We start from the raw sequence: 26362 nt of genomic DNA on the forward strand, positions 1-26362 counted from the left end.
TACCTGACGTGGAAGCAAGTGAACTGCAGCGTTACCCAGTGGGTGTGGACTTCCACGGTGTAGCACCAGATGCCCTTTACGGGAGGACGTAACTTTTTAACAAAAGATGTTTCAAACCCCTGTAGAGTTTCCAAGGGCAGCTGGGTTAAAAAAAACCCCCCAAAAAAACCCTTTGTGTTCTTATAGGACACCTGCATTGGGGATGTTTGCATCTGGCTGACTTTTGGTTCTCCCCTTCTCGTTTCCTGGACAGGAGTCCTTGATGGGGGGTAGTGGGCAGCAGAATTCAGAGCTTCACAGGAATCTTGACAGGTGCCGCGGACGTGAACATTTCTGTGATGGGGGTCCTGGCACTGCCTGCGCTGAGATCACCATCTCATTTCACCCCAGGCGCCTGAGCTGGGGCGGAAGACCCTGTAAAGCAGTGACCGTCCCTCCCGAATCAGCCGGTCCCTTGCGTTGGATTGAAATGACACTGCGCCCCTTTTTTTTTTCCAGGGAGAGGTTTTGAGGCAAGAAACAGCTAGGGCTGCTGAACTTGGGCAACGTCGCCATGCCAAGGCCGCATTATAAAACCGGGGCAGAGTGACGCTAGCAGGCAGGGGGAAATTGTCTGGGGAAAGCCACGTTGTCATAGTCTTGCCTGTTTAAAACATGGATGCTTTTCACCCTGATTTCACCGATCGCGTTGGGAGTGTGAGTAATTGTGCTGCCGTAACGCACGCTTTCACTTGCTCATTCGTGCGGGGATGTGACCCAGCACTCCACATCGCGGCATCCGGTTCGTAGGATAGTGGCAATTTAATGATCTTTTGAACAGCTTCCTTAGCTTTCCTGAATTTACTCTCTGCTTCTCAAGGTGACTGGTTACTGCCTGCTAAGCACGAGTCACGTTGCCTGTAGACAGCTGTGCTAACGCCAGCAGCAGCCCCAGGGATTGAAAGCCTCCTGAAGGTTACCGTGTGCCGTACAGAGTAGGTTCAGGGAGTGACAAGTGCACTTCATTTACTGAGTCGGCCTTTTTTTTTTGTGTGTGTGGCAGAGCGTGTCAGCTTGTCATGCAGGAGGAAGGGGAGGAGAGGCCTGTTGTCAGGTCAGTCACCTCTTGGTGCCACCGTGATGCCCTCCGGCTCGGTTTGAGGCGCCTTTGTTTCCCTGGGAAGGTTGCCAGCACACACCATTCCTCATCCCACACGTTGCTTCAGGCACAGAATCAGTGGGCCGCTTGGGAAAGTAAGACAGCTCGGTGGCTTTGATTTCCCCCGCTAAGTTTTTCAGCTGCTCACTTCTGAAATAGTTTTGTTGTGTTTAAAATGCAGTAACAGTTAAAAAGGAGGCCATGTGAGTGAGCATTTTGGATCACGTGCTGGCTGTGCCCATGACTTCTAGGTCACAGTGTGTTAGTTACCCAGTTCAAGAGAAAAATCCTCCGTCATTGCTTACCCTTCAGAAATGACGTGGAAGTCTTGTGCAGAGTCCTTTCCTGTATGTGAAATTATCCGAGATTTAAAAGATTCTGATTAAGTCACCAAAGGGAAAAGATATGCTGCTCATTTTATGAATCAGAGTCATTTTCACTATGCAGTAACTGGGAGGGTTAAAGAGAAGTGGGTGCTTATATATATATATATTTTTATTTTTATTTTTTATTTTTTTTGCAATTCTCCTGTTTGATTTTCTTCTTAATTTCCTTCCTTCCAATGACTTTTAGGCCGGCTTTGTCGGACCTCTTCCACGTTCAGGTGACTGGGAAAATAAGTTTCTTTTGAGAGTCTGCAAAAAAAAAAAAAACCCGAACAAAATCTGGTTGGGAAGAAGGTGTAAGTCATTGGCTCTACTCCTAGGGGCTCAGACCCTGTTAGAAGATCTCACAGATTGGGTCTGACCAATGGTCCATTGAGCCCAGCGTCCTGTCTCCGACAGTAGCCCGTCCAGATGACTTGGAAGTCACCCGGCGCTTTCTGATAGGAAAGCCCCGTTCCATGTTGCTCCCGGCCAGAAGGTCCAAGGCGGAAATACTCTCGCCTGCCCTGTCCTCCAGAAACTTGTCCAAACCTTTTTTTGTACTCCGGGATACTATTAGCCTTGATTACATTCTCTGGCAACAAATTCCACCCTGAAACTTGGAACAAGTAAAAATTAATCAGTTGTTTACTCTTTCAAACACTGCAAGATTAGGGGACACACAATGAAGTTACTAGGTGATACATTTAAAACGAATAAGAGAAAACATTTTTTTTTTACTCCATGCATAATTAAGCTCTGGAATTTGTTGCCAGAGGATGTGATAAAAGCTATTAGTGTAGCTTCGTTTAAAAAAAAAAAAAAGATTTAGCAAGTTCCTGGAGGAAAAGTCCATAAACCATTATTAAGGTGGAGCTGCAGAAATCCTCTGCTTATTCTTGGGATAAACAGCTTGAAATCTGTCTGCCCCTTGGGAATCCTGCCAGGTATTTATGTCCCGGATTGGCCTCTGTTAGAAAACAGGATACTGGGCTTGATGGCTCTTTGGTCTGACCCAGAATGGCAAGTCGTATGTTCTTTAAAAAAAACAAAACTTTTTTTTTTTTTTAAATCTGCTACTAGTTAGTGTCTTGGCATGTCTGCCTAGTCCTAGTATGTTTTGAAAGAAAAAAAAAACAACTCTCTCCTATGGAATTGTTCCATTCCACACACAGTTTTATGCCATTCTTTCTTTCTGGGGAAAAAAAAAAACGTGTCTGTACTCACATGCAGGATGCTTGCTTTTTTTTTTTTGAGGGACCGCAAGGCAAATCAAGCAAATGGAGGAAAAGATGCCAGTACTGGCACATGCGCCCCCTGGGGAAAAAGCCCTACTTTTCTAAAGCATAAGAACATAAAGAAATTGCCATGCTGGGTCAGAACAAGGGTCCATCAAGCCCAGCATCCTGTTTCCAACAGAGGCCAATCCAGGCCATAAGAACCTGGCAATTACCCAAACACTAAAGATCCCATGCTACTGATGCAATTAATAGCAGTGGCTATTCCCTAAGTAAACTTGATTAATAGCCGTTAATGGACTTCACCTCCAAGAACTTATCCAAACCTTTTTTAAACACAGCTACACTAACTGCACTAACCACGTCCTCTGGCAACAAATTCCAGAGCTTAATTGTGCGTTGAGTGAAAAAGAATTTTCTACGATTAGTCTTAAATGTGCTACTTGCTAACTTCATGGAATGCCCCCCTAGTCCTTCTATTATCTGAAAGTGTAAATAACCAAGTCACATCTACTCGTTCAAGACCTCTCATGATCTTAAAGACCTCTATCATATCCCCCCCTCAGCCGTCTCTTCTCCAAGCTGAACAGCCCTAACCTCTTTAGCCTTTCCTCATAGGGGAGCTGTTTCATCCCCTTTATCATTTTGGTTGCTCTTCTCTGTACTTTCTCCATCGCAACTACCGTATTTTTCGCTTCATAAGACGCACTTTTTTTCCTCTCAAAAGTGGGGGGGGGGTGGGGGGGGGAAATGTCTGTGCATCTTATGGAGTGGGCCATACATTGCCCTTACTATGTCACAGGGGTTACATGGTAGAAGCAAAGACTATCGGCACCATTTTGAATACTGACAGCCGACAGCCCGAGTGCAGGAGATCACTCCCGCACCCCTGCTGGACCACCAGGGACTTTTGGCAACTCTTGGGGGGGGGTCAAGAGGGTGGGGAGTTGTAGTTAATTAAGTTTAAAGGATTGGGATAGGGTTTTTTGTTTTGTTTTGGGTTTTTTTCCCAACAAAGAACAATAAACGTTTTCTGATCCGAGGAGTGGACAGAAATGGCCCTCCTCAGATCCAAAAATGAAATGGGGACCAAAAAAAATATTATGCCCTCCCCTAATTTGCTCCATAAGAAGCACAGATGCCCAGGAACAGAGCCAGTTTAGCACAGCATTATTATTATTTTTTTTAATTTTCCTGCTCTAATCCGAGGTATGTCTTATGGTCAGATGCGTCTTATGGAGCGAAAAATACGGTATTTCTTTTTTTGAGATGCGGCAACCAGAATTGTACACAGTATTCAAGGTGCGGTCTCACCATGGAGCGATACAGAGGCATTATGACATTATCTGTTTTATTCACCATTCCCTTCCTAATAATTCCTAACATTCTGTTCTGACTGCTGCAGCACACTGAGCCGACGATTTCAAAGTATTATCCACTATGATGTCTAGATTTTTTTCCTGGGTGGTAGCTCCTAATATGGAACCTAACATTGTGTAACTACAGTAAGGGTTATTTTTCCCTATATGCAACACCTTGCACTTGTCCACATTAAATTTCATCTGCCATTTGGATGCCCAATCTTCCGGTCTTCCAAGGATCTCCTGTAATGTATCACAATCTTCTTGAATAATTTTGTATCATCTGAATAATTTTGTATCATCTGCAATTTTGATAACCTCACTCGTCGTATTCCTTTCCAGATCATTTATAAATATATTGAAAAGCACCGGTCCAAGAATAGATCCCTGAGGCACTCCACTGTTTACCCTTTTCCACTGAGAAAATTGACCATTTAATCCTACTCTCTGTTTACTGTCTTTTAACCAGTTGTAATCCACATAAGGACATTGCCTCCTATCCCATGACTTTTTAGTTTTCGTAGAAGCCTCTCATGAGGGACTTTGTCAAATGCCTTCTGAAAATCCAAATACACTACATCTACTGGTTCACCTTTATCCACATGTTTATTAACCCCTTCAAAAAAAGTGAAGCAGATTTGTTAGGCTAGACTTCCCATGAGTAAATCCATGTTGAATGTGTTCCATTAAACCATGTCTTTCTATATGCTCACTATTTTGATCTTTAGAATAGTTTCCACTATTTTTCCTGGCACTGAAGTCAGGCTCACTGGTCTATAGTTTCCCGGATCGCCCTGGAGCCCTTTTTAAATATTGGTTACATTGGCAACTCTCCAGTCTTCAGGTATAATAGATGATTTTAATGATAGGTTACAAATTTTAACTAATAGATCAGAAATTTCATTTTTTAGTTCCTTCAGTACCCTATGATGCATACCATCCGGTCCAGGTGATTTGCTACTCTTTAGTTTGTCAATCTGGCCTACTACATCTTCCAGGTTCACAGTGATTTGGTTCAGTTCGTCTGACTCCTCACCTTTGAAAACCATCTCTGGAACTGGTATCTCCCCAACATCCTCATTAGTAAACACAGAAGCAAAGAATTCATTTAGTCTTTCTGCAATGGCCTTATCTTCCCTAAGAGCCCCTTTAACTCCTCCATCAACTAACGGTCTAACCAACTCCCTCACAGGTTTAAAGTTTTTATTACGAGTTTTTGCTTCTATGGCTAACTTCATTTCAAATCTTAGGATAACGCATAAGCATTGTCAAGTTATTTCCTTCAGATGGATCCTTTTTCCAATTTTTGAAGGATGTTTTTTGGCTAAAATAGCCTCTTTCACCTCACCTTTTAACCATGCTGGTAATTGTTTGCCTTCCTTCCACCTTTCTTAATGCGTGGAATACACACTCTAGCATATCCTCCGTGTTATCTTCTGCAGGCCGAAGGGCCCTAACCTGTTTAGCCTTCCTTCATATGGAGGCCGTTCCACCCCCCTGTATTTTTGTTGTTGCCCTTCTCTGTATTTTTTCTAGCTCTGCTCTATCTTTATTTGAGATGTGGTGACCTGATCTGCACACAGTGCTCCAAGGATTGACATAGAGGTGGCAGCATGTCCCCAGTTTCGTTTTTTGTTCCTTTCTGAATAATCCCTAGCATGCTGTTTGCTTTTTTAGCTGCTGCTGCTCTGCATTGAGCTGGGGAGTTCACTGTATTCACAACGCCAAAACATCTTTCCTAAGCTAGGGCCGGATTTAAGGTATTGGCATCCATAGGCAGGACCGTAGGGTGAGGTCAGGGTTCTTACCAGGAGCTCAGACAGCAGGGATTTCACCATCGGAGATTGTTTGGCCAGAGTGCCACTGTGGTTGCCTCTTTGAAGTGGCAGTGGCACATGGCCCTGAAGTAAGCGGGAGAAGGCTCCTCTTAGGCCTGCGTATTTGGTCTCTTCAAAATTTGGCACCCTAGGCAGTTGGCTGTGTTGCCTGTGGCTAAATCCAGGCCTGGTGACACCTAACATGAAACCCACCGTTGTGTACATATAGTTAGGATTCTTTTCCCTTGCGGGCATCTCTTTGCACCTGTCCATATTAAAGATAATCTGCTACTGGATGCCCAGTTCGCCTGTCTTGCAGAGTCCTCCAGCAGTTCCTCACAGATCATCTCATGTTTTAACTACTTAGCAGTATTTTGTGTCATCTGCAAAGTTGATCACCTCGCTAATTGCTTGTTTTTCCAGATCATTAAGAATATGTTAAACACTGGTCCCAGTACAGATCCTTGGGCTCTCCTCTCTTCACTGGGAAAACTGGCCATGTAGCCCAGCCCTCCTGTTTTCGGTCTAACAGGTACCAGGTCCATAACAGGACATTGCCTCCTATCCCATGATGATTTGATTTCTTGTGGACTCTTATAAGGAACTTTGTCAAATACTTTCTGGAAATCCAGATACATTACCTCAGCTGGTTCACCTTAAGTCCACTAGTGTGTTTACATCTTTCAAAAACTCAAAATTTCTCTTTGCAAAAGCTATGTTGCTTTTGCAAAGTGTTTTTTTTTTTTTTTGCAAAGTTGCTTTTGCAATGTGTGCCTTGCCTGTACATATGCCCTGTAAATTTGTTATTAACAGCTTAACATACAGGCCGATACAGTACAGTGCGCTCCGGAGCGCACTGTTAGCCTGATATTGGACGCGCATTTTCCCTTACCCTTTATTACCCCTTATTCAGTAAGGGGAGGAAAACGCGCGTCCAACCTGCGGCACCTAATAGCGCCCTATTAGGTATGCGCGCGGGATACAGAAAGTAAAATGTGCAGCCAAGCCGCACATTTTACTTTCAGAAATTAGTGCTGACCCAAAGGTCGGCGCTAATTTCTTCCGGCGCCGGGAAAGTGCACAGAAAAGCAGTAAAAACTGCTTTTCTGTGCACCCTCTGACTTAATATCATAGCGATATTAAGTCTGAGGTCCCGAAGAGTAAAAAAAGAAAAAAAAAAAAAGAAAAAAAAATTGAATTCGGCCCGCAGCGGTCGGGCCGAAAACTGGACGCTCAATTTTGCCGGCGTCCGGTTTCCGAGCCCGTGGCTGTCAGCGGGCTCGAGAACCGACGTCGGCAAAATTGAGCGTCTGCTGTCAAACCCGCTGACAGCCGCCGCTCCTGTCAAAAAGGAGGCGCTAGGGACGCGCTAGTGTCCCTAGCGCCTCCTTTTCCCCGTTTTTACCGCATCACCTAATTTAAATACAGAATCGTGCGCGCCGGGAGAGCGGGCGTTCGTCCGCTCTCCCGCGGACTTTATTGAATCGGCCTGATAGTTTGTGCCATTTTCCCCAGAAGTGACATCTGTAGTATCCCGGATCACTTCTGGAGCACTTCTTAAAATCGAATATTAGACTGGCTGTGTATTTATATGCCGCCTACTGCCAAAGCTCTAAGCAGCATCCGTTGCAACAGGAGCCTAGTGCTAGGGCAGCCGGCTACAAACCAGGGGTCAAATCCTTGGGCAAGTCACTTCGCTTCCATTGCCTGAGGAGGGCATGGCGTCAGGGAAAATACCTACAGTACCTGGGTATTAATCCGCCTTGAAGTGTCGAAAAGCGGAATATAAATCCAAATAAAATAGAAAACCAAATAACCAAAACTGCCTTGCCGTTCTTGGAGACAGTGGCAGATTTGAATGACGGCGGATTACCAGTAACATCTCTGTAGTGTGGTATCTGGAAGTCTTTGAGCACCCTGGGGTGTGAAGGCTGTCAGGACTGCCAGTGCTGTGGGGGTTGAGCCCCCCATGGTCTCCCTAATGAAGTGAGAAACTCGTTAAGGGTGTTTGTACTGAGCGTAACCCCCAGAAAAGGTTCACACCCTTGTTATGCTGTAAACAGCAAAACAATTGAGCTACCTCCTGCCTCACCTAAGGAGCAAGGCGCGTTGTGGAAGTTACTTGTTTCAGCTGGACGTTTGTGGTTCTGAAGGCTTAATTTCCCTTCTAATTCTGTTTTGAGCACAGCCAGCCTTGCTCCTCTGCCTTGGCAAATGAGATTTCCATCTCCAGAAGCCCTGTCTGTCCCTGCTGAGATAAACGCTGAATTCGATTGACTCTGTGGCTGTTAAAATGAGCTGCGCTGCGGCCCCCCCCCCCCCCCCCGTCTGTGCCAAGAAGCCAGGGTCTACGTGTGTTCGCCCTGCTTATGGGGGAGGGGGCAGCCCTTCTAACGAATTGCTTCTGTGTTAAGGTATAATTAATTATCAAAGCCCCGGACAAGACATTCCACTGCAGCCCCTTTCCTGGGTGCGCAGCGGGGCGTTCTAAAGCCAGACGGCTAATTTTAGAATTAGCCTTATCCGTTTGGGGAGTCTCACCTGAGAGCTGTTCCTGGGTCATTACACGCAGAGAAGAATTCAGCATTGAAGCGTGAGATGAGGCATTAACTGACACTTTACAGAGGAGAGCAGACCAAGCAGATGGGCTTAGGGGAGGCAGTGAGGTTTCACTTCTTCCTTGCATGCCCTGCAGTTTGCGGTGGAGCCTTAATTGCTGGTCAGGGCAGCGTCGAGGCCCAGGGCAGGGCAGCTCTAGTCCTCCTCTGGGCTTCAGCCATAGGTTTTTTGTTTTGTTTTTTTTTGCAAATATGGAACGGGATATAAATTTGTATACAGTGGATCCAAATGACATTTTTATGGGGTGATGATGGTGGGGGAGGGGACGGTTGGCTGGTGGGAGGGTGGGTGGATTTTTATGCGGTTATGTTTATTTTACCACATTTTGTTTCTGGTGAAAAGTGTGTAATCAGATTTCATTAAATACATGATTTTTTTTTTAAAAATATGCCTTGATTAACTTGAAGTCCTAAGCACTTTTGGTGCCCGAGGGTAGGCGTTGAGATTCCCTTTGCCTAGCCACAGTCTCTGTGGTGTGATGCATGTTGGGAAAAGCTTGATTTGGTTATGTGCATATGAGTACAGTATGCACTGACAGGTGCAGAGGGAAATTAAACTCGCTGGAGCTTTTTGGTCTTTCAGCCTAACAGACCGTTCTCCCTGCTTTTGCGTCCAGCGGTTGTTGGGAAGGAGGGCAAATCTAAGAAACTTATTCTAGTAATAGAGGCCGGAAATACATCGAGAGCAGTCCTGCTTCCAACTAGTGAGGAGGGGCCTGTAGCGGAAGTGGTAGCATTAATGGTACAGTTAGTCTGATAACCCACCAGTGGGCCAGAGAGTTGGAACTAAATAACCTGTTGGAAAAAAGATGGATCACTTCATTTACACAGCATGCAAAAAGGTGAGCACCACATATATTCTAAACTGAATCCTCGTTACTGCTCAGATAATTCTCCGGCCGCTTCCCTCACTCGCGTGCACCATAAACTCAAAGCAATGATAGGAGTAACCCAGCGGCCGGAGCAGCGGGCCGAGTACCAGAGGAAGCCAGGGTTCAAATCCCACTTTGCCTTCCACTGCCTCAGGCGGAAACTTAGATTGAACGCCCTCTGGGGACAGAGAAGTGCCTTTTGTACCTGAATACAGCTCGCCTTGAGCTAAGCAGTGACAAGGCGCGCGAGCTGAAATTGGAAATAAAGGCGTTAGAATAAATTGGGCTGCTTTGCTCACTCTTGTATCGCAGCTTACTTACTGGGCTGGTGGTGGGGGAATTGTACCGAACCAAGCAATGGCACGAACTATCCTGTGCCCGGCCCGTTGAGCAAATCTGCCCTCAAAACCAAACACACACACACACAAGCGAGTGACGCCACCCTTCAGAAAGCAACCTATGAGACGCTTTAAAACAGGGTCCACCAACCCATTCCTTGCACCTGAAGGAGTAAAAGGATACAAAAGACAGCGAGGCCGCACCGGCCAGCCGGCTGAAGTAGGTGCCGTCTGTGCCGTGTTTGCAGATGTTTCTTTGTGGCAGCACCCACAGTCTCTCGGGCTGCACCATGGACACTCTCTGTGGGCAGAAGTGCCTCTGGCATCGCTTTGAACCTGTGGCGCATGTCTGCGGGAGCAGCAGGGAGGATGGAGGACAGAACGTCCGTTTTTGGTGGAGTTTTTACGTTGCGTGAATGAAGCACGACTTTTTTTTTTTTTTTTGAACGGTTATTCGTTTTGACCCTCTGTCCCACTTCTTGTGCCTTGGATAGTTGTACGTTTCCTTGCTTGAATGTCCCCAGACTCTGCTGTCCCCCCCACTTCTTCCGCGATCCCAGTCCCTTTTCTCCCCTACCCGCTCAGGGCTGCGGTGAATTCTCTGGCTGGAGTGTCTCAGGTTCAGCACATGCCCCAGTAATTGGTGGTGACGTGGGTTCAGTCCCCAGCTTGTGCCTCTGACCCGTGGCTCAGGTCAGGAAGTGGCAGTGTTGTAGGGGGCGGTATTAACAAGACCATAGGTGATCTGCTGATTAACTGGAGCCCTCTGTTAAATGCATCTTGGAGCATGCTCGCACACCTGTTAGTGTTGGAAATGAAATCATGCAGACTGTGTGCAGTAGCCAGACAAGGGTGAGTGTGGTGGCATTTGTGCCACCAATGCCAATATGACGCTTGGCAGCTGTAAGCCGGTTGTGTGGGGTCTCCTTCAAATGTCTGTGCTTTGCTTTCCATAATAAAAACTCCGTAAGGTGGCACTCCTCCAGCATTTCCACTGGAAATTTGGCAGTGATTTAGCCAGAAAGCAATGCACGTCTTTGAATTTTCAAATGTAAAATGCTTTAAATAAATGACCTTTACGCAATCTGTGTAACAAAATGCCAAAGCAATATATATATATTTTTTTAAATCTGAAAAGATGGGGAAGATATTTTTACCAATACCAGAAGTACTGTGTCCAGGCCAGTTCAATGGCTGCGTGTAAGCTGACATGCAGGAAACCCAGCTCCAACTCCTCAGACTGGAAAGGGCTAGGAGCACTGGGGGAGACGGTGATCACAGGCTCACAAGGTGGGCAGGGAGTTACAACTGTTGTATAACGGCGACATCTATTGGTCAGACACAGATTTCACATTTACCAGGTTATAAAAAGAGCTTTAATCTATGGCAGTGGCTCTCAACCCACTAACTGTGGATCTCCTGACCAGTCTGCTTTTCAGGATTTAAAGCAGTGGTTCCCACCCTGTCCTGAAGAACCTCCAGCCAGTCAGGTTTTTAGGATATCCACAATGAATATGCATGAGATAAAATTTGCATGCACTACTTCCATAGCATGCAGATTTTCTCATGCAAATTTTATCTCATGCATATTCATTGTGGATATCTTAAAAACCTGACTGCCTGGGGGTCCTCCAGGACAGGTTTGGGCACATTATGATTTACACAATGAATATTTCCCATGCATATTCAGTGTCGATATTCATAAAAACCAGATTGGTTAAGGGATCCTCTGAGGCCACAAGTGGCCCTCAACTTAGTCCTATGTCGAAAGTAGGAGTCCCAAACCTGTCTTTGAGGGCTGGAACCCAGTGTTTAGGATTGCACAATCGATCTGCAGCGAGATCTCATGCATATTCATTGTGGCAATCCTGAACACCTGACCGGTTTGCGGCCCTCGAGGACTGAGTTTTGGGGGCTCCTGCTCTATAGGACTGTGTCTGTGGCCGGGCTGCAGAGGGAGAGCGGTATACACAAGAGAGAGAGAAACCCTGGGATAAAGAGAAGAATCAAAAAGAGAACGCTATGCATTCCATTTCTGTGAGCTTCATAAAGAAAATGATTTCTTTCCTGCTGATGGATTTACAGGCAGATCAGACACAGATGATGTTGCTGCATATTGTGATAGGTTCAAACATCTGCTATGAATTTACACTGGAACTTGGTCTGTCGCAGTGACAAACTGCACTTAAGACTCCCACAGGTTTTTCTGTAGCTGGTTCACCATTTTCTGTGTCTGAATTTTTGTCCAAATTGATCAAAATTAAATTGTCAAGTGGCAGTTGAAATGGAAAATACAATAAATGATAAATAGCTGTCATGGAGCACGGTGTTGGTTGGTTATGTGGGAGACAGTGCCACCTAGAGGCCATGTGGGGTTTCATCCAGAAATACAGTAACCAAAGCATCAAGAGGTAAACGGGGAAAAAAAATTGCTAACACTAGAGCATTTATCTATGCAAATTGCTTGTAAGTAGTACCAGGTCTTGCATATAAATATCGTATGTGTGTTCTCAAAAATTAATCCCATTTATAAGATTAGCCTGCTCTTGTACCCGGAAGATCCCCTTCTGTTGAATACCTGCTGAAACTCAGACGAATTCACCATTTACCCCTTAGTTATGCATTCATCTGATCATGCCAAAAGATCTTTCTGTGCATTAAAGAAGGGCCAGACCTACAACTGTACAAATTCACTACTGTCCTGACTTATGGTAATGCCTGCTGTTCTACTGTTCAGATCTGTATCTGCAGATACCCTGTTTGCATGCAGTCTGTGCATGTGGCATGCAGACTGTAAGCCAAGTACTGATTTTTTTTTTTTTTTTTTTTTAATATATTTCTGCAAGTGATAAGTGTATCCATTCACTGCAGCCGGGACCTGCAATACACCCCATGTCATATCATCCCAGAGCTAGGCGTTACTGCAGCCTTATCTGTGTTCTGGTTCTTCTGGACTCTCACAATTTCTTCGGTTATGCACCATCGGGGTGAGACACAGACATTGCACAGGTTATTGTATGAAACATTCCAAGTACACTTTGTTTGAAGATGCTGAAATCAACAATCTCAGCTTTAGTACCAACAATATTCTTTGTTCAGTTGACCTCAGTCATCTAGGCCAGTTTCACTCAGTTATATGCGAAATGTATTCAGTTCACAGTTCAGTTCAGTTCACAGTTCAAGATCAGCGTTTTCAGTGTAATGCTACCCAGGGTATTTGTGAATGTAAGTTTTAGGAGGGGGATATAAATATTGAAGCTACTGATATGACATACTATTTCAGGCCTGTATATTTTATTACAGGGTTGTACTTTGAGCAGTGTATTATTGTTGCCCTGTATTACACTGTATATTCTGTCAGTTTATAAATCAAGAAATTGAGAGCAGTTCTAAGAAGACTTGTATCAAAGGATAACAGGCCTATTTAATCAGCTCCTTTGAAAAGGCTACTGATAGTTTCTTGGGTACTTTAGTGTCCCAGCCTGATCATGGGGGGGAGGGGAGGGAGCAGGCTATACTCGGGACAACCGAAACTTGAATTGTATCTGAAGACAGGAAAACGTATCCTGGAAAAGTACAGATTCTTGCTAAAATCTCACAATGCCAGAGTCCGAGTAAGACCTTTCTTTAGGTATTGGGGCCAGTGGCGTTCTGCGTTCAGCTAGTATTATTTATTTATTTATTTATTTTGATCTGGCATTTTTCTTCTGCGCTGTCTGGGTTTGCTGCTCAGTTGGAGCCAACCTTTAGCTGAACTTTGTCATCACTCGCCTCACTCGCAGCTACCCTAAGTTTACCCACCTATTTTATAATCCCTTTTTTCCCCCCATGTTGACCAGTCGTTTCAATGATGGTCCTTAGCCAGGGCCCACAGACTGCAGCTCCCTCTTGACACATGCACCATAAGCGCGGCCAATAGGTGTTGCCCACTGAATGATGGTCAAAACTCCCTCTCCACTGTGGGCTGTGACAAGCAGTCTTCTACACGCCGTGCTGCTGAGCTGCCAGGCCTATCTAGTAGTGCCATTTCATGTACATCCTCCACAGCTGCTTCTTTTAAGCTTTTGGAATCCAGTGCTTAAAAACTGGGAGAAGCTTATTTAATCTTCCCTGATATGTCAGCAGTTCTCAGGGGTTGTTAGAGACCGAAACAAGAATCCCAGATGCTAATCTGTCACAGTAGCAAGCCGACGTGGGAGAGATTTCAGCTCACGACAGGTGGATGTAGAAGGAATCAGACTGAGGATTATCAGTCTGTGTTAGGAAAATCAGCTTTCTGTGCCCTCGTGAGTCTGAGAGAGCATGGGTGAAGAGGAAGATCAGTCATCATCATACAGTTGTAGAGCATGGCGACAGCAGCGTGCATTAACAATTATGGAGAAATTGGGGGTCTGAAAATATGCAGGGAGAAAAGAGAAGTTCTTTGGACAGAGAGAGAAGTCCTGAATCGGATAACATCCAGCACTGCAGAAAATGTCAAAATAGATTGGCAGAGCAAAGCAATTATCCAGAGGATGGACCATTCCTGAAGACGTTTCTGAGAGAATGTGTGCGTCTGCTCCTTTTATGCACCAAACAGCTTAGTCAACATGTTGGTCGTCTTGAGATCTGATGCCTCCAGGTACGAGTCTCGGATGCCTTGATTCAGAAGTGGCAGTTCACTCGTTTCCAGAAACGTCAGGAAAGCAGCAACAAAAGCAGTTTACATTGCATCATCATAATAGTCATACCATCAAGCTGATCTCAGCAAGCTCGTTGCTCGCTACAGCTAGAAAGATGATTAGAAGGCTTAAGTTAAGTTATTCTGCCATCAGGATCTCATCCGTCAAGGGTCATTGCTACAGCTGAACCTTTGCAGCATTTCTCTCTGAGCTAGGCTTTTGAAACCACGCATGGGAAGGCGCGTTCTTGTAAGATATAAATAAGGGCATCATAACCTTCAGGGGCTTAATCTAGAATGAGGGATGTATTTTCCAAAGGACGTGAGAAGGGATGCCTGGGGGGGAGGGCTCAGCCATCGCTCCGTAGTGGCATATTCTGGCCAGGCAGGATCCGTATTCGCTGGCTTCCAGGGCCAGAGCTGCAGTCTGTGGCCGCCCCTAGCTAATGACTGTCGTCATGATGGCTGGATGTGTTTTGGGAGGGGAACTGTGGAAATAATCTGAGCACACACACCCCCCCCCCCCCTGCCTTCGATAGTTATGAAAGAAGGCTCATGGTGGCTGTAGTGCAACAAGGCCAAATCCGATTGAGCTGGATGCCCCAAAGGCTGAGGAGACTCTGTAAAACATAGACTGGATGTCTTTTAGCCTTCTCGTCAGTGGAATTTCTCCTGCTGTGGTGCAGTCAGTCCCTACCATATGTTTAGATATTGCTCAGAGCTGGATTTTTGGGGTGGTCGAGCTGGATGGTCACCCAGGGCACCCTGGGCACTGCCAGCATGGCCATTTTGGATCCCAGCCCACCGCAGCTGAAGAGAGGCCGGTGAGCACACCATCGGGTGGAGGAAGCGTTTTTCACCAAGACGCCATATGCTCTAGAGTCAGCCCTGATACTCCCAGTATCTCCACTCCCAAATGATATGTAACGAAGGATCAGAAAAGGAGAATTTCTTACCTATTAGTTCTGCTTCTGTGTCAATAGATTGTGTGGGACCAGCTCGCCTGGTGCAACAAATTGTGTCTGTGGGGGGAGTACATGATTCTGCTAAGATGAGGGAAGAGCAGGTGCCCTGCACAGGGTTTGGTGGAAAACTTGACCGTCCAGATTGAGTTATTCAGTCTCCCAAGAACCCTGAGTCTTCCTTTTGCAAGATTTGAAGCCCACAGAGCTTCATCAGCACATTTCAGCTTTCATGGTAGTATGTCCTATTGTTCTATACATGAATCTCAAGTCTCTCTTGCTGCTTCTGAATTAATAGTGCTGCCACAGGGTTCCTCTGTGGGGGATAGCTGGGTCTGCCCAGACTGACAGGGTTGCTGACTAAGCCCATGCATTCCTGTGGCAGCATATGAAACTGTAACCATGCTTTTGATGCTACGGGAGAGTGGCTGAGGAACTGAGCCAGCCAATGAGACAGTGCATGGGTGGGCTGGTTGCGAAAGGCTGCGGAAGAGAGAGCCAAGGAATGGGGGGAATCCGTACATGGATGGTAGAAGTGGGGAAGGGACCCTGCAGAAGCAGAGCCAGGCCTACTAGAGAGAGACTGCAGAGAGAAGACTTGAGCTCATAAACTGGGCAGCTGTGACACGAAAGTGCAGGGGAAGAGCCTACATGTGGGTGCGTAGGTGGCTCCGGGTCTGGGAGGCAGTGGCGGGCAGAACTTCAGAGCTGCTGCGTATTGTGAAGGCGTCAAGATAGAAAGCAGGTGAAACCAGACACTTTTTGTATGGATCTGCGCACCCAGTCGTGTTGTCAAGGCAGTCCAACTGATACTGGTGAATACAGTCCAAACTGATACTGGTGAACCAGCCAGCATTTACACCAACTCTTGATAACATTCCTTTTTTTTTTTTTTTTAAATTTGTGCCTTAGTTTTGTATCTTTGTACTAGAGGCAGGCAATCCTTGCTTGAGTTTTCCAGGATACCTCGCTCACGAGGCACCAGCTGGTAACAGTGCTGGAACGTAGAGATATCCAATAAAATATCCTACCCTCTCAACCGCTCGTTCATTGGAATAGTTCTGATATTACTGAGGGGTTATGCAGTGGCGCCTGTTGAAATAAGAGGTGTTAGCCATCGATTCAAGGGAAGGCATCATCTGTCTGTCGCCCTCAAAGTGAAGGCAAGCTGACAGATGTGCAATTATCCTCCCTCATGTGCTACAGCAGAAACAAATCCATCTCCCATGGTGGTTTGAAATTAAATTGTATCCTTCCATTTTGGTTTTTGCAGGTATGTTGGTGGTGAATGTGACCTGGCGGAATAAGACCTACGTGGGTACGCTGCTGGACTGCACACGACATGACTGGGCACCCCCAAGGTGAGCAGAGGATGAATGCGTGCTGTCTGTAACAGAGGTGGGTGGGAAAAAAAGTCAGTCGAAAGGTTATTTGCTTTCCTGGTGCAGGGTTCTTCTCACTTCCACATCTTATTTCTTTATTTGGATTTATTCCCTCATGGATATTAAGCAATTTTACAGACTTTGGCATCTTAATGTGGGCCAGGAAGTCATAAATGCAGTATTGGGAAAGCAGCACAGGGTCGCCTTGTTTTGGGTGATGCTTCCATAGGGAAGGGTACATGGTTGCTGGCCCTGGTGAAGAATTTTAGGCCTGTGGATGGAGCAGAGGGGAAAACGCTCAAAGGTGAATGATGCTTGGTGAATCTGTGGGGTGCACATTGGATGTTTTCCCAAACATCTCTGGTACTACAACGTATCCAGTTTGCACATTGCTTTCTGTCCTCACTTTGTTGCTGGCTTTCGTGTTGAACATCTGCACTTTCAAAAGCACTACTGTGTGTGTTTTGAGAGAAGCTGGACTGAAGTGAGACCATCCCGCCTCCCCCCCCCCCCCCCCCCCCCCCTCTGATACACCTGGTGTGCAGGTACAGGCAGCCTCAGCAGAGAGGCCAAGGAATAACAGGGTGGCAGGTTTAACTACTCTCCTGTCCAGAACTAGACGATGCATGGCGATAGAGGGAGCTTGAATTGCCCGTTGTATCTGCACTAGAAATGAACAAAAAGATTTCAGTGCTGCCAGTCTAGTGCATTTCATTCAGTATATATAAAAAAATCAAAAATAGGTGTTAGAAAAAAATGCAGCAATTGAATTCTTGATAATCAGAACAGAAGCAGATTGCACACAAATCTTATGAATGTTTTAGGAAGTTTTCAGGAGAAAATAACCATGTTAAGACGCAGGCAGTGCTCGCTGAGGCTTTGAATCCCTCATGTTGGGAACCTTGTTATCCTTCCAGCAGGATAGAAACACCAGATGGGCAACTTGTTAGAGCACAGTCTGGCTGCAGTGTTTTGTTGGGGGTTTTTTTTGTTATTGATATTGGTTTTTGTCCCTTCACATAAAATGGTGTTAAATGTTTGCATCTCTCTTAAAACGCTCTTGTGGTAAGCTTCAAAATTGTTTGTGAAGGTAGATATTGGCAGCAAGCATTGAGCACCCGCTATTCAAGCATTTGCGTTGCAGTGTCTCTGGCAGCACAGGTCATGGAGACCTCGCCACCAATGACTCACAGGAGGGAAACGCAAGGCGATGTTCTCTCTTTTTTACCAAAAATAACTTGGCAGTGCCCACAGATGGGCTTATCTGAATATCTGAGACACTTTCATTTTTAGAACATTTACGTTAAGGCCATGTGTGTGTGTGTGTGTGTGTGTGTGTGTGGTGGGGGAGGGGATTGGGGTTAAGATTATGAGCGTTTCGTGGATCGTCAGCATAGTGGTTTTGTACCTGTTGGCGGATGTAAGCACAGCTAGCAGAAACTCAAAAGTACAGAATGCAGGGAGGGGGAAACTGATGCAGATTTGACATCCATGCTTCGGTTCGTTATTCCTTCTTTATGCACTGAGCCCTCTGATTTTTTTTGTCGTGGACCCTCCAGTAGGTCTTAGACACGGAAAGCGCTAGCACACAGGGCTGCACAACTCCGAAGCTCCGACAACCCGCAGACAGGTCTGGGGGTGATGAAAGGTCATGGTTTATCTGATCCGAGAACCAGCTGAATTTCCACAGCTTGCTTAGCCTGCATGCCAGCCCCGTTTGTGGCCCTCGAGGACCTAAAATGGGCGTGGTTCTGTCATCAGGCAGGGCCAGGTGGTTGCCTCGGGCGGCAAATTGTTTGGGGTTCGTACCTACCCCCACCAGCAGAAAGAAGACCTGTAGCAGTTCAGTAAGGGATGTGCCCAGCATCACAGAGATAGTGGCAGTACAGGAGGGGTTCAGATTTAACAGCAAAGAACTTAAGTCCATGTGCATTTAGGGAGCGATTGTGCAGGGACGTTGTGGTATGAATGGAGGAGATTGCACCACCCCCAATTCACCCAGGAGGAAGAGAATCCACCCTCGGGGAATTGGGGGGGGGGAGGGAAGTAGAGGGAGGAGGATTGTATGGGGGTGGTGGGAGTGGGGAGTGTGCCACACGCACCCGTCATTCGCCCACCTCGCACTCCCCTAGGAGCCGGGCTGTAGGGGTTCCCAGGAGTGTGGCACGGTAGCCAACTCACTAGAAATATCATCACTGAAACTTTTATTTACCACGCGCCTTTCAAATCAAAGCTCCGATGGTGCAACCCTCTCCTGCTTGGCAAAACTCTAAAGGGGGAACCTCCGTCTCATCCCTTCCCAGGCCCCCGCAGGCAGAAGAAGAGCCCGGTGGTGGTGACGGCGCCACTAAAGGATGACCTGCCCGTGGGGTTCCCAGAGGAAAAAGCCCGCAGTGTTCCCACCTCGCACCGGCAAAAAGAAAATGAAGACCCAGTGGGAGGGAAAGGGACGGGGGGGGGGTGACTGAGTGAGAGGGAAGGGACGGTGGAAGAGGGGAGGTGAGGGAAAGGCTGGGAAGTAAAGCGCCACTGTATTGGTTGAGCAGGGGAGAGTGCAGGGCCAGTGGAAGCACTAGGCAGCCACCTATAGTGCCACGGTCTTGGGGGGGGTGGCACTGCCAGGGACAGCAAAACACTTTTTTGGCGGGGGAGGGAGAGGCACCCAAGCTCCAGCTTCAGTTTCCTACTTGACGGTTACAATTAATGACTTTCTTACATACATTCGTCATGCAAATCGGAATGTAATTATTCCCAGATCAACCAACAAAAATCTTGCTGTTAGAAACGGTAAAGAAGAACGAAAACAGCATTACTACTAAAAGTGCCAGTACTAAGCGACTATTTATAACCGCGTATGGCAGGAGAGAAGATGGAGTAGCAAGAGACGTAAGCAGGCACCAAGTCGACGTGGCCTAAAGATACTGAAACGGCTCCATTTGTTACGGCACCACTCGCCTGATTAAAAAGTACTTCCAAGCTCACCTCGATACTTTGCCTGTATTTTATTTTTTATTTAATTAGACATGTCATATCCAGCCTTTTGCCAAGAATGGCCTTAAGGCGGATTGCAATCAATTTATAGACAAATACACACTGCACAAGCTTCAGAAAGAAGCCGTTTGGCATAATGCAAGTTTAAGAAGAGCACGAGCAGTAAATTTGAGAGATTGAGATCATACCCGGCGCGCACTGCCTTTGAGTGAGGTTCATCCTTGTCAGTATATGTGCAAGAGAAACCAAACGTACATCCTGCACCTCTAGTTCTGTAAATATGTATTCTGTATCCACAGGGACTGCCCCCACCCACTCCATCTCCACCACTTTTCTAACAGTGGGGGTACAACAGGATTTTTCCATGTATACCTCACCATACAAACAAATACTCAAATTCTGGTGTCATCTGAGCAACAGTAAACACAAACTCCCTCCACTACAAGGAACATTGTGAAATGCTGCAAAAATCCTTAAAAAAAAAACAAACAACAAACCCTCAGCATATGTATAGCTATCCTGTCATACTATAGCATCACTAACTCTCAGGATTCCAACAGCAATAACACTATGAAAAGGCAGCACTGCAAATATTACGCGATCCCTAGAACACCAATACACCTCCTGTTGGGAAAACACAATGAGCAAGACTACATGCTACTAGAACACAGACAGACAGACAGACCTTTACCAAATACAGTACGATTGACCACATAAAACATAAATGCCATGCTGGGCTAGATCAAAGTCCATCAAGCCCAGCAACCTGCCCCCAACAGTGGCCGATTCAGGTCACAAGTACCCGGTAGATCCCAAAAATGGATCCACATATTACAAATGTGCAGACAAATACTAAAGTTGAATCCAATAAGCTGGATACTATGTAGTAAGCAAAACTGGAAAACTAGATATACACTTCCTCCCATTCTTAAGCCAAGCCCCATCATTCTTGTGAAGAATGGGGGCTATTATGTGGGGACTTCGGGGGGGAACAGGGGTGCTTTGTTACATAACATTCACACCTCTAAGAACAACATGGTGACTTAGTGGCCCAAAAATAACACTTCCCACCCCACCCATGTGGTATTTTGTTCCACCCATCCCTTGCCCAGCACCAGGGATCTAGCAAAGCTGTAGGAATGGTCTGGAATCTAACAGTGAAAATTTAATGCTAAAAAATGCAGTGTCGTACTTTTGGGCTGCAAAACCCAAAGGGAGTGGTTACAGTATGGGAGTGAAATTCTTCTAAGCACAAAAGAGCGTGACCTGGGCGTGATATTAGATCATCTTAAAGTGGCCAAACAAGTGGAAGAAGTGACAGTAAAAGCCAGAAGGATGCTTGGCTGCATAGGGAGAGGAATGGTCAGCAGAAAAAGGGAGGTGATGCTGCCCCTATGTTGAGACCCCACTTGGAATACTGAGTACAATTCTGGAGACCGCACCTTCAGAAGGATATAAACAGGATGGAGTCGGTCCAGAGAGCCGATACTAGAATGGTCAGTGTTTTTTGTTCTAAAGCATATATCAGGGCAGAATTAAAGATCTAAACTCGTCTAACCTTGAGGAAAGGCGGGATATATGATAGAGACGTTTAAATACCTCCGAGGTTTCCATGCACAGGAGACTGCCCTCTCTCAAAGGAAAGGGGGCTCTAAAACGAGGGAATGAGGATGAAACATGGTAAACTCAGGAGTAATCCAAGGAAATATTTCTTTATACAAAGGATTGTATAAAGAAATCTTTGAGGGGAGTGGTTAGGGATTGTAAAGCACATCACAAAGACCTATCAGATTCAACTACAAAGGTTCCTTATACGCTCCCCCGATCAAAACTTCACGATCTAAACGAGCACTTTCCTCAGCTGGGCCCACCCTCTGGAACTCATTACCACCGGATCTACGCCAAGAAACCTGTCATATAACTTTTAAGAAAAATTTAAAAACGTGGCTCTTCCGGCAAGCATTTCCAGAATCGCAGGAACACTCTGACACGGGCCAAAGAGCAAAAGAGTAAAATTAGTTCACTACAAGTTCCATGACCACACCTCAAGTTCCACGACCGCCCACACCTCTTCAAGGCCCGATTACACCTCATCTGGACAACCCACTTACAACCCACTTGTAGTGAAAGCCACCTCATCTGGACAACCCACTTACAACACACCTGTAGGGAAAGCCTCCCGCGTGGATGCACTAATTCTTTAGTTCATGCATTACTGATATCTAAACACATAAACATTGGTCACTGTTCAGCTCATCATTTATTTTTAGTTATCTCCACATGAATCCACGTTATTTGACAGCCCACCTGTTTGATTGTTCCACTTGTGGATGCATTAATTCTTTAGCCCATGCATTACTCATAACCAGGCCCATAAACATTGGTCCCTGATACCTGTATATCCCAAATTAACACATCATTTATTCTTAGTTATTCTCTACATGTTTCACGTATCATAACGAGTTACTGTTGTCTTTACATATATATTTTATACTATTCTATTTATTATTTATTTTATTTCAAGTTAGTTATTTACACCATTATCTATTTTATTACATGTTATTTACTATATAGATTCTCGTCATTTGATGAGTCACTGTTGTTTGTTTAAGATTTATTCTCATGTTCTGAAACTCCGTTTAATGTAACGCCCCACCGCGATTGTTTTTGTTTTATGTAAACCGACCTGATTTGATATTTGTATCGAGAACGTCGGTATATAAAAATGCTAAATAAATAAATAAAGCTGAATAGTTAGTGTGGATGGACAGACTAGATAGACCGTAATGGTCTTTTTTTGCTGTTATGCTTGCAATATCTCTCCATGCCCAGCCACCACTCTCTCCTCCCTCTTTCTTCCCCCACCTCACCAGTGGACCAAGAATAGGGAGAGGCCCCAGCCACCAGCCTTGGATGCCCCCAGAAAGCATTACATCCCCAGACCCTAGCCTTGGACCCCCAGCTTCAGATCTCTCCCAGCCAGCGATCCCTAGCCTCGGATGCTTGGTCCTTAGCCTCAGATCACACCCCCCCCCCCCCCCAGCCAGCTTTGGACCCCAAGCTCCCAATCCCAGCCTGCATCTGACCCTTGGACCCTCCAAGCCTCCGACCCCCGCCCCAACCAACTTCAGACACCCAGCCTTGCAATCTCACAGCCAGCATTGGAGTCCCAGCCCCCAATCCCTTAAGGTCTGCAAGTTTGAGCCGTGCAGATGTGTGTAAATTTGCACTGAATCTTGCAAGACTCAGCACAGGAATACAGGCACCTGCATGGCTCAGACTTGCAGAACTGGTGCAGTGAAAAGTTGATGGGGCCAGGGCCCAAGTGGCCCACCCTGTTTCAACACGTATGGGCACAGTAGTGGCACAAGCAGCAGACTCCACCTTCAGCCCAAACAGCCAATGAGATGACTCCTATGTCCTCATGGGCCAATGTTTCCCCTGCTCCTGTCTTTTGGCCACATGGGCCAGTGCTGGACATGCTCCTTTTGGCTGCAGTGACGTTACCACCGACTACCACAGACCAGCTTGACACAATATCCTCTTCTGGGACCACGTGGGAGGGAAGAACAAAGTGTCACAATGCTTGCAGCTCGAAGGAACAGAAGCAGCACCATCATGCATGGCCAGAAGAGAGGAGCAGGAGGCGTAGTATTTAGATGAATATTATTATTTTAGATTTATATTCCGCTTTTTTGCACTTTTTTTTTCAGCACTTCAGAGTGGATTACATTCAAGTACTGTAGGTATTTCCCTATCCCCAGAGGGCTTACAATCACTCAGGCCAATACAGTACAGTGCGCTCTGGTGGAGCACACTGTTAACCCGCATTTGGACGCGCGTTTTCCACGCGCTAGCTTTACCCCTTATTCAGTAAGGGATAATAGCGTGTCAAAAACGCGCGTCCAACTCCCCCGAGACTAATAGCGCCTGCAACATGCAAATGCATGTTGCAGGCGCTATTAGTCATTCCCGCACGATCCAGTAAGTAAAATGTGCAGCCAAGCCGCACACTTTACTTTACTTTAAGAAATTAGCGCCTACCCAAAGGTAGGCGTTAATTTCTGCCGGTGCTGGGGAAGTGCACAGAAAAGCAGTAAAAACTGCTTTTCTGTGCACCCTCCGACTTAATATCATGGCGATATGAAATCTGAGGTCCCAAAAGTTTAAAAAAAAAAAGTGAAAAAAAAAATGTAAAATGGACTCACGGGTTGAAAACCGGACGCTCAATTTTGCCGGCGTCTGGTTTCCGAACCCGTGGCTATCAGCAGGTTTGAGAACAGATGCCGGCTAAATTGAACGTCGGCTGTCAAACTCCCTGACAAACTCCCTGACAGCCGCCGCTCCTGTCCAAAAAGAGGCGCTAGGGGCCCTAGCGCCTCTTTTTACCGTGGGCCCTAATTTAAATAAATTAATTTACCGAATCGCGTGCACAAGAGAGTGGCCTGTGCGCGCGCCGGGAGAGCGGGCGCTTGCCCACTCTCCCGCGATTTTTACTCTATCGGCCGGTAAGTTTGTACCTGAGGCAATGGAGGATAAGTATTGGTCAACACCTCGGGTGGGGGTGGGGGAATCCCATAGACTGAGTGGGCTGAAGGTGGAGTCTGCTGCCACTTATGTGCTCCAGAGGTCGTGACTGAGTGAGCAAGAGAAAGTATGTGTGAATGAACGAGAGCGCATTCTGAGTGAGCATGCGTGTGAGAGAGTATGAGTGAGCATGCGTGTGAGAGAGTATGAGTGAGTTTGTGGGTGTAAGCAAGTGAATATGTGTATTAGAGAGAGAGTGGTCAACATTTGTGTGAAGCCCCCTTCCCTACTAATCCCAGGATAATTTCAGGGTGACTGGAAATCAAAAATTGCCAGTTATGGAAAACAGGACTCTTTTTTTTTTTTTTTTTCTTTTAATTTTAATTTATAGGATATTTAATGTCTGTTTTGAAATATTTGATTAGTTTTTGGAAACTTTTAAACATTTTTATATGAATTTATTTATATTATGTGCTATTCATCAACTTTTTATGCTTTTTCTTAGTATGGTTTTACTATTATGATGTTTTATATTTCCTGATTTTGTTTTATGAGGATTGGTGGTGATTGATTTTTCACTGTTGCACTGCATAAAGAGTCTGGCTTTTAATGGTTTCCAGTTCAGTTTTTGTCCACACATTTCTATTTATACTTTATGGCCACTTTATTCTGTATTTGGTAAGGGTCTCTGTGTGTTCTGGTGTGTGACCAAGATGAGGTATTCTGCAACAGTATAGTTTTTGCGTAGGGATTGCTAGTTGCCTTGTTCTGTTCTCCTAATAGGAGGTGTGTTGATATTTTAGGGTCTGGTGTAATATTTGCAGTGAATCCTTTTCATAGCTAGTGTTATTATTTGAGTGCTTGCAGTTAGTGTTTTGTTATGGGAGATTTACTGTATTGAAATTGTTTACTCATGGCTTTGAGGGCCAAGCCCACGCCCAGCATTGTAATAGGCCTAACACCATATGGACTCCAAGTGTCTTTTTTTGCATGATTTCTTTATTGGCACCACAGTAGTGCATGTAAATATAATATGCAAGTGATATTTTTACCTCCGAAGACTATTTTCGATGTCCTTTTTCATGTAAAATGTTACTATAAATACATAATTTTTTAATTCTGTATGGTGGCAGCGGAAGGCTGTAAGGTTTGCCTAGGATGCTTAATAGCCTTGCACCAGGCTGGAGAGAGTGTGTCGCACACCAACACCATTGTCCCACTGACATGCTCAGCCTATCAAGGGTTTACCTTCCATGCTGCAAACCTGATGGGGCTGGAGTGGAAAGTGGCCTGCAATCACAAGCTGTGGGGCAGCCGGACTGGAGGGGAGCCTGAGAAAGGAGTGGGAATGGGAGACTAGGAGGGGGAGGGCTGAGAGTGCCAGAATCTAACTGGGGGGATATATTGGGCAGAGGTGGTCAAAATTGGCTGTAGTTGGCCTGGGAGGAAGGGGGTAAAGGAATACTGGGATTGAACTGGGGAAGGATTGGTAGGAGTACCTGCAGTTGGGCTGGGGAGAGGAATTGGAATATTCTGGTGTAGAGCTGGAGTCGGGCTGGGGAAAGAGGAAAGGCATACTGCGGGAGGAGTGCAGTGAAGAGGGGCCTTTGGGGAAATTCATTTGGGTTTCAGCTAGTGTTGCATTTTGGAAAAGCTAAGTAGCTCCTGTCTTCCGGTTTTAAGCAGGGAAGGAGTCCTGTCTCAAAGGCCAATGTAATAAGGTGCACTGAGTTGTGCATACAATGTAGCATGTGGAAATGGCGCATACAGATTAGCGCACTTGTATGCAAATCCAGTGTTAATGAAGGCACTCATTACTTCCCAATTCAGGGACGTGTTAAAGCCCTGATGTGTTATGAGAGGAGTAAAAAAAACGTTCACTGATGTTTTTTTAATTGCAGGCTAAAATAGTTAACTCCTGATGCAGTAAGCTAATAGTACACTGCATCGTGATGTTAAGCATGCTAACCTGAAAATGTTAACACAAAAATATACTTAGCGTGCATAAAACATGAGCTGCTTCTGTGTATCTCTCTGCAGTGGGGAGAGTAGTAGCTTATGTCTTGATTAACATGGGATTTACCTGGGGGAGC

The 26362-nt window shown here is 45.8% G+C and overlaps 1 protein-coding gene across 2 annotated transcripts in view; it reads left to right on the forward strand.

Moving 5' to 3' along the window:
• The window catches only part of ZNF609 (zinc finger protein 609), a 238538-nt gene that overhangs the window by 184594 nt on the left and 27582 nt on the right, over positions 1 to 26362 (forward strand). For both annotated transcript variants that reach the window (XM_029575833.1, XM_029575832.1), the window contains exon 4: positions 16643 to 16730. In XM_029575833.1, the coding sequence (XP_029431693.1) occupies positions 16643 to 16730 (88 nt within the window). The remainder of the gene's footprint in view (positions 1 to 16642; positions 16731 to 26362) is intronic.

The sequence above is a fragment of the Rhinatrema bivittatum genome, chromosome 13 (genome assembly GCF_901001135.1).
Source record: "Rhinatrema bivittatum chromosome 13, aRhiBiv1.1, whole genome shotgun sequence".
NCBI lineage: Eukaryota > Metazoa > Chordata > Amphibia > Gymnophiona > Rhinatrematidae > Rhinatrema > Rhinatrema bivittatum.